Here is an 8,447-nt window from a genome sequence, read left to right on the forward strand (position 1 = left end):
TTTTGTATACCTATTTAAACTTTATGTAAGTTATTTGTTATTTTATATTAGGCATAGCCTGCCCAATAGCATGGTGTATTTTTATTTGTTTTGTTAATAAAAGTTCTATGTTTTATATATAGGCTAAAGTGAGTTTGACGTTATATTTTGTTGTTACATTCAAGCAATTGACACTGAACTGCCGCTAATTTGAAAGTGAAAGTAAAATGCGCACGCAGCTTTTACAAGCTATTTAAAAGCGAAGGAAAGCGAGGAAAAGAGGGAACGCCCCCACGGTGATACCGGTGTTGTCACACGTCGATTAACCGGTGGGAAAATTTCCTCACCGTCACAACCCTAAGCTGACAGTGAGTTGCGTGTGAAGGATACAGTCTCCCAGCGACACATGATCCTTGAATATGGTGTACCTGCACACAAACACAGACACGTCACATTACAATCACTGCTGTATTCTCCACTCATCTGCTCAGCACGATCTGACACGCATTCTCACCATTTCTTGAGCACGATCTTCTCCCACCGTGTGCCGGTCTGAGCTGCGATCAGCTTCTTCAGGTCTCCGATCGTGTCCTCCTGACTGACACACACGGTTAAGACCAACACAACACAAACCACAGCAGCAGCCTCCATCAACAACCACCCAAACACACTCTCTCACACACACACACACACACATACACTCTCTCTCTCACACACACACACCATCAGGACAGTCAAACAGGCATTTTATACACGAGTTCAGTGTTTTTAAAGGATACTTGCATTTGACTCGAACCTTCTTCCCCAGACGATCATTACAAACCACCTCAATCATCTCTGAAACACACACACACAGTCTCTATCACTGAGCTCTCAGTACTATATGCTTCGTTCTGTGTGTGTGTGAGTGTGTGAGAGAGAGAGAGAGAGAGAGAGAGAGAGAGAGAGAGAGAGAGAGAGAGAGAGAGAGAGAGAGAGAGAGAGAGAGAGAGAGAGAGAGAGAGAGAGAGAGAGAGAGAGAGAGAGAGAGAGAGAGAGAGAGAGAGAGAGAGAGAGAGAGAGAGAGAGAGAGAGAGAGAGAGAGAGAGAGAGAGAGAGAGAGAGAGAGAGAGAGAGAGAGAGAGAGAGAGAGAGAGAGAGAGAGAGAGAGAGAGAGAGAGAGAGAGAGAGAGAGAGAGAGAGAGAGAGAGAGAGAGAGAGAGAGAGAGAGAGAGAGAGAGAGAGAGAGAGAGAGAGAGAGAGAGAGAGAGAGAGAGAGAGAGAGAGAGAGAGAGAGAGAGAGAGAGAGAGAGAGAGAGAGAGAGAGAGAGAGAGAGAGAGAGAGAGAGAGAGAGAGAGAGAGAGAGAGAGAGAGAGAGAGAGAGAGAGAGAGAGAGAGAGAGAGAGAGAGAGAGAGAGAGAGAGAGAGAGAGAGAGAGAGAGAGAGAGAGAGAGAGAGAGAGAGAGAGAGAGAGAGAGAGAGAGAGAGAGAGAGAGAGAGAGAGAGAGAGAGAGAGAGAGAGAGAGAGAGAGAGAGAGAGAGAGAGAGAGAGAGAGAGAGAGAGAGAGAGAGAGAGAGAGAGAGAGAGAGAGAGAGAGAGAGAGAGAGAGAGAGAGAGAGAGAGAGAGAGAGAGAGAGAGAGAGAGAGAGAGAGAGAGAGAGAGAGAGAGAGAGAGAGAGAGAGAGAGAGAGAGAGAGAGAGAGAGAGAGAGAGAGAGAGAGAGAGAGAGAGAGAGAGAGAGAGAGAGAGAGAGAGAGAGAGAGAGAGAGAGAGAGAGAGAGAGAGAGAGAGAGAGAGAGAGAGAGAGAGAGAGAGAGAGAGAGAGAGAGAGAGAGAGAGAGAGAGAGAGAGAGAGAGAGAGAGAGAGAGAGAGAGAGAGAGAGAGAGAGAGAGAGAGAGAGAGAGAGAGAGAGAGAGAGAGAGAGAGAGAGAGAGAGAGAGAGAGAGAGAGAGAGAGAGAGAGAGAGAGAGAGAGAGAGAGAGAGAGAGAGAGAGAGAGAGAGAGAGAGAGAGAGAGAGAGAGAGAGAGAGAGAGAGAGAGAGAGAGAGAGAGAGAGAGAGAGAGAGAGAGAGAGAGAGAGAGAGAGAGAGAGAGAGAGAGAGAGAGAGAGAGAGAGAGAGAGAGAGAGAGAGAGAGAGAGAGAGAGAGAGAGAGAGAGAGAGAGAGAGAGAGAGAGAGAGAGAGAGAGAGAGAGAGAGAGAGAGAGAGAGAGAGAGAGAGAGAGAGAGAGAGAGAGAGAGAGAGAGAGAGAGAGAGAGAGAGAGAGAGAGAGAGAGAGAGAGAGAGAGAGAGAGAGAGAGAGAGAGAGAGAGAGAGAGAGAGAGAGAGAGAGAGAGAGAGAGAGAGAGAGAGAGAGAGAGAGAGAGAGAGAGAGAGAGAGAGAGAGAGAGAGAGAGAGAGAGAGAGAGAGAGAGAGAGAGAGAGAGAGAGAGAGAGAGAGAGAGAGAGAGAGAGAGAGAGAGAGAGAGAGAGAGAGAGAGAGAGAGAGAGAGAGAGAGAGAGAGAGAGAGAGAGAGAGAGAGAGAGAGAGAGAGAGAGAGAGAGAGAGAGAGAGAGAGAGAGAGAGAGAGAGAGAGAGAGAGAGAGAGAGAGAGAGAGAGAGAGAGAGAGAGAGAGAGAGAGAGAGAGAGAGAGAGAGAGAGAGAGAGAGAGAGAGAGAGAGAGAGAGAGAGAGAGAGAGAGAGAGAGAGAGAGAGAGAGAGAGAGAGAGAGAGAGAGAGAGAGAGAGAGAGAGAGAGAGAGAGAGAGAGAGAGAGAGAGAGAGAGAGAGAGAGAGAGAGAGAGAGAGAGAGAGAGAGAGAGAGAGAGAGAGAGAGAGAGAGAGAGAGAGAGAGAGAGAGAGAGAGAGAGAGAGAGAGAGAGAGAGAGAGAGAGAGAGAGAGAGAGAGAGAGAGAGAGAGAGAGAGAGAGAGAGAGAGAGAGAGAGAGAGAGAGAGAGAGAGAGAGAGAGAGAGAGAGAGAGAGAGAGAGAGAGAGAGAGAGAGAGAGAGAGAGAGAGAGAGAGAGAGAGAGAGAGAGAGAGAGAGAGAGAGAGAGAGAGAGAGAGAGAGAGAGAGAGAGAGAGAGAGAGAGAGAGAGAGAGAGAGAGAGAGAGAGAGAGAGAGAGAGAGAGAGAGAGAGAGAGAGAGAGAGAGAGAGAGAGAGAGAGAGAGAGAGAGAGAGAGAGAGAGAGAGAGAGAGAGAGAGAGAGAGAGAGAGAGAGAGAGAGAGAGAGAGAGAGAGAGAGAGAGAGAGAGAGAGAGAGAGAGAGAGAGAGAGAGAGAGAGAGAGAGAGAGAGAGAGAGAGAGAGAGAGAGAGAGAGAGAGAGAGAGAGAGAGAGAGAGAGAGAGAGAGAGAGAGAGAGAGAGAGAGAGAGAGAGAGAGAGAGAGAGAGAGAGAGAGAGAGAGAGAGAGAGAGAGAGAGAGAGAGAGAGAGAGAGAGAGAGAGAGAGAGAGAGAGAGAGAGAGAGAGAGAGAGAGAGAGAGAGAGAGAGAGAGAGAGAGAGAGAGAGAGAGAGAGAGAGAGAGAGAGAGAGAGAGAGAGAGAGAGAGAGAGAGAGAGAGAGAGAGAGAGAGAGAGAGAGAGAGAGAGAGAGAGAGAGAGAGAGAGAGAGAGAGAGAGAGAGAGAGAGAGAGAGAGAGAGAGAGAGAGAGAGAGAGAGAGAGAGAGAGAGAGAGAGAGAGAGAGAGAGAGAGAGAGAGAGAGAGAGAGAGAGAGAGAGAGAGAGAGAGAGAGAGAGAGAGAGAGAGAGAGAGAGAGAGAGAGAGAGAGAGAGAGAGAGAGAGAGAGAGAGAGAGAGAGAGAGAGAGAGAGAGAGAGAGAGAGAGAGAGAGAGAGAGAGAGAGAGAGAGAGAGAGAGAGAGAGAGAGAGAGAGAGAGAGAGAGAGAGAGAGAGAGAGAGAGAGAGAGAGAGAGAGAGAGAGAGAGAGAGAGAGAGAGAGAGAGAGAGAGAGAGAGAGAGAGAGAGAGAGAGAGAGAGAGAGAGAGAGAGAGAGAGAGAGAGAGAGAGAGAGAGAGAGAGAGAGAGAGAGAGAGAGAGAGAGAGAGAGAGAGAGAGAGAGAGAGAGAGAGAGAGAGAGAGAGAGAGAGAGAGAGAGAGAGAGAGAGAGAGAGAGAGAGAGAGAGAGAGAGAGAGAGAGAGAGAGAGAGAGAGAGAGAGAGAGAGAGAGAGAGAGAGAGAGAGAGAGAGAGAGAGAGAGAGAGAGAGAGAGAGAGAGAGAGAGAGAGAGAGAGAGAGAGAGAGAGAGAGAGAGAGAGAGAGAGAGAGAGAGAGAGAGAGAGAGAGAGAGAGAGAGAGAGAGAGAGAGAGAGAGAGAGAGAGAGAGAGAGAGAGAGAGAGAGAGAGAGAGAGAGAGAGAGAGAGAGAGAGAGAGAGAGAGAGAGAGAGAGAGAGAGAGAGAGAGAGAGAGAGAGAGAGAGAGAGAGAGAGAGAGAGAGAGAGAGAGAGAGAGAGAGAGAGAGAGAGAGAGAGAGAGAGAGAGAGAGAGAGAGAGAGAGAGAGAGAGAGAGAGAGAGAGAGAGAGAGAGAGAGAGAGAGAGAGAGAGAGAGAGAGAGAGAGAGAGAGAGAGAGAGAGAGAGAGAGAGAGAGAGAGAGAGAGAGAGAGAGAGAGAGAGAGAGAGAGAGAGAGAGAGAGAGAGAGAGAGAGAGAGAGAGAGAGAGAGAGAGAGAGAGAGAGAGAGAGAGAGAGAGAGAGAGAGAGAGAGAGAGAGAGAGAGAGAGAGAGAGAGAGAGAGAGAGAGAGAGAGAGAGAGAGAGAGAGAGAGAGAGAGAGAGAGAGAGAGAGAGAGAGAGAGAGAGAGAGAGAGAGAGAGAGAGAGAGAGAGAGAGAGAGAGAGAGAGAGAGAGAGAGAGAGAGAGAGAGAGAGAGAGAGAGAGAGAGAGAGAGAGAGAGAGAGAGAGAGAGAGAGAGAGAGAGAGAGAGAGAGAGAGAGAGAGAGAGAGAGAGAGAGAGAGAGAGAGAGAGAGAGAGAGAGAGAGAGAGAGAGAGAGAGAGAGAGAGAGAGAGAGAGAGAGAGAGAGAGAGAGAGAGAGAGAGAGAGAGAGAGAGAGAGAGAGAGAGAGAGAGAGAGAGAGAGAGAGAGAGAGAGAGAGAGAGAGAGAGAGAGAGAGAGAGAGAGAGAGAGAGAGAGAGAGAGAGAGAGAGAGAGAGAGAGAGAGAGAGAGAGAGAGAGAGAGAGAGAGAGTGTGTTTGGGTGTGTGTGTGAGAGAGTGTGTTTGGGTGTGTGTTTGTGAGAGAGAGAGCGTGAGTGTGTTATATATATATAAAATCTCTTTATATAATCTTCATTATTTTGCCCTGCTTTATATAATTATTACTAAATTTATGATCTGTTTATTTTTATTATTTTAATGGCAGTGTTGTTATTGTGGTTTGAACTCTTCCAGAATCATCTATGACATAAAAAGCGCTGTGTTTCATTTAACGTTAAACACACCAATGCATCACGTGCTATAATATATAACAAAAGAGCAATATTGAATACATGTGTAAATAATCAGTAAACTGTATGATTCATACCTGATTTGTGTCGTTTGTTCCCGCAGATAATCAGACGCGTTTCTCTCGCAAGCGTGTGCCGTAAAGCAGAGCCGTGAAGAACACAGCGGCTCACATATGAACCAATCAGATGCGCGCGCGTTTGACTGACAGCGAGTTTCGCCAATAATATTCCAGCAAGAGCGCAGACGGGTGAGGTCACCATGGAAATTGCCGCCAATCGATTTCAGGCGTCGTGAACGTCTCATTTAAAATGTTATCGCTCCAATTCCCTTTTAATAGTCGAGAAGCAATAAACCAAGTAATAAATCATCTAAACATAGGAAATTAATTTACACGACAAAACAGCAACAGAGTTGTGACAAGTCGAGGTTAGTCTAATGATAAAGTAGTTTTTTTTTAAAGAAATAATAATAAGTAAAAAGTAGATAGAATAGAAATAGAACAGAGAGTTCTAGTGTTAGAGGGTCAAGGTTTTAATAAATAAAAATAAAACAAGTAGATAGAATAGAAATAGAATAGAGAGTGCTAGAGTTAGAGGATCAGTACTGACAATCATGCTAATAAAGCCTTGTTGAGTAATAGCTGGGTCTAGATAACGAGTCTACATATTCTCACTTAATTTAGCTGTGAATATAAATTAAGATTTTTATTCAATAGCATTTTATTTATGTAAAAGTATTTTATTTATATGATGTTTTGCGTGTTTTATTGCTATCGGCGTTGCTGTGGCAGGTCACGTGATGCCTGTTACAATTCTCAACGCTGGCCAGGTTTAACCAATCACAGCCTAGTTTGATTACTACGTACGGATTTTTAATTTATTATTATTTAAATACCAGTATAAAGACTAATAAGATGTGCTTCAATTTGCATTTCAGAAAAATGTCCTCCGAATTAAAGGGAAAGCGTCGTTTTGCTACGTTTCTACAGACAAAGCGTGCCGCGGCTTGAACACACTGCGCCCTCTGTCGGTCAGTCCGGTCACTGCAGCAGCATCAGAGCAGATCAGAGCAGAACCGACACCGACACCGACACCGACACAAATCATGTCTGACGACGAGAAGCTGCCGTCCGGATGGGAGAAGCGCATGAGCCGGAGTTCAGGTGAGTCGGAGCGGGCTCGTGTCTCATGTAAGCCCGGAACAGAGTCGGTGTTTGGGCGCATGCGAGCAGATGCGCAGCTAAACGGCTAACCGACACCGAGCCGCCAAAACAACCGAGCCGCTGCGAAACCCGCGTAGAATAACGGTAACGATGAGTAAAAACACCCGGTTCACTCAGTATCTGAACATCTAATTACTCCATTCTCTTTACAAACATCTCGCTGAATCTGGGCCTGGCTGGTGTTTGGCCACGAGAGGGTTAACGGCGGGAGTTTCCCGTCTTCAGTTCCAGTTCCTCTCCGCAGACTAGTAACGTTAGTCAGTGGATACTTTTAATATTTGTGTACAATAAATGTTAATTTAGCCTCGTCGGTTATTGTTATTGTAGGCGGTATGGTCACAAAGCTGCCCTGTCAGGATGCCCAGGCCTCTGAAGGGTTAATGCTGGCATAAAGACCAGATAAAGGAACACATGGACGTGAAACAATTGGTTTAAGTGAATTATTTTATTATTAATTGTCTTGTAAATTATTCTTGTGCTTCTACTAAAATATATAGTCAGTTATAGTGTAAAAACAGCAATAATATTACAGTATTTGTATATTATTATTCATCTACAAGCTAATATGCTTTTTTTTTTTAGAATTCTGAGTTTGCATCTTTACATCTGAGTTTACTTACATTTTTCATTTTAATTTTAGACATTTTGTGGGATGTTTTAGTCAGATTTTAAATATATATCTAGTGTATATTCATTCAGTTTTAGTAGTTAAACTAAACTTGAAATTTTTGCCTTTGCAACTAACTGAAATACATTTTAATTTTTTATATTCTGTTTTATTTCTTTTTAGCAAATTATAACAGCACCGTTTTTGAGTGATCTTTATATTTATATATATATGTTAGTGCTGTCAAACAATTAATCGAATCCAAAATCAAAGTTTTTGTTTACTCAATATATGTGTGTACTGTGCATATTTATTATGTATATATAAAGACAATTTTGAAAATATTTACATGTATATATTTATATTATATATAAATATATTTAATATATAAACATTACATATTTTTGTTAAATATATACATGCATATGTTTGCATTTATATGTACATTATAAATATACACAGTACTCACACATATATTGAGTAAACAAAAACTTTGATTATGGATGCGATATTTTGACAGCACTAATATATATATATTCCTTCAACTTGACAGTAACATAGGCTCGATCAAATTTGGAAGAACTAAACTTACAAATTAGTTTTAAATAAATTGACAATTGTACAATAATGAGAAAAATCAGGTTAATTCTGTGTCGTAATGCATCTTAATTAGTCCTTAAATCGGCCTCATGATCTGTGTCACATATAATCTGCCGAATTGTTTTTATGTTGATTTGGGATGAGGATGACCGGAGCATGTCTTTGCAGCGGTCTGAAGATCTGTGTGTGTGTGTGTGTCTCAGGTCGGGTTTATTACTTCAATCACATCACAAATGCGAGTCAGTGGGAGCGGCCGAGCGGAGCGGGGCCCGACGGCGTCAGCGAGGTGGAGAAAGTGCGCTGCTCTCACCTGCTGGTCAAACACAACCAGTCGCGCCGGCCGTCCTCCTGGAGAGAGGAGAACATCACACGCAGCAAAGAGGAGGCGCTGCAGCTCATCCACAGTAAGAGTGTGTCACGTGTGTGTGTGTAGAGACGTGTGGTGTGAAGTACATGTATGGATTCACAAGCCTGTGTCTGTGTGCGTGTGTCTGTGTGTGTCTCTGTGCGTGTGTGTGTGTCTGTGTCTGTGTGTCTGTGTCTGTGTGTGTCTCTGTGTCTGTGTGTCTGTGTCTGCGTGTGTCTCTGTGTGTGTGTGTGTGTGTGTGTGTGTGTGTCTCTCTCTCTCTGTG

General features: G+C 44.6%; 2 protein-coding genes across 3 annotated transcripts in view; one reads left to right on the top strand and one right to left on the bottom strand.

Moving 5' to 3' along the window:
* Positions 1-5,671, bottom strand: part of ubl5 (ubiquitin like 5) — a 9,588-nt gene extending 3,917 nt beyond the window's left edge. For both annotated transcript variants that reach the window (XM_016530244.1, XM_016530239.1), the window contains exons 1-4: positions 5,463-5,671; positions 759-816; positions 494-577; positions 370-407 (exon numbers count right to left, since the gene is read on the bottom strand). In XM_016530244.1, the coding sequence (XP_016385730.1) occupies positions 370-407; positions 494-577; positions 759-816; positions 5,463-5,646 (364 nt within the window). In that variant the 5' untranslated portion in view covers positions 5,647-5,671. The remainder of the gene's footprint in view (positions 1-369; positions 408-493; positions 578-758; positions 817-5,462) is intronic.
* A 724-nt stretch (positions 5,672-6,395) lies between these two features.
* LOC107721993 (peptidyl-prolyl cis-trans isomerase NIMA-interacting 1) overlaps positions 6,396-8,447 on the top strand; it is a 3,705-nt gene continuing 1,653 nt past the window's right edge. Inside the window, exons 1-2 of the mRNA XM_016530226.1 lie at positions 6,396-6,548; positions 8,019-8,219. Coding sequence (XP_016385712.1) covers positions 6,491-6,548; positions 8,019-8,219 — 259 coding nt within the window. The 5' untranslated portion in view covers positions 6,396-6,490. The remainder of the gene's footprint in view (positions 6,549-8,018; positions 8,220-8,447) is intronic.

Source organism: Sinocyclocheilus rhinocerous, unplaced genomic scaffold, assembly GCF_001515625.1.
Source record: "Sinocyclocheilus rhinocerous isolate Xijiao unplaced genomic scaffold, SAMN03320098_v1.1 scaffold161, whole genome shotgun sequence".
Classification (NCBI taxonomy): domain Eukaryota; kingdom Metazoa; phylum Chordata; class Actinopteri; order Cypriniformes; family Cyprinidae; genus Sinocyclocheilus; species Sinocyclocheilus rhinocerous.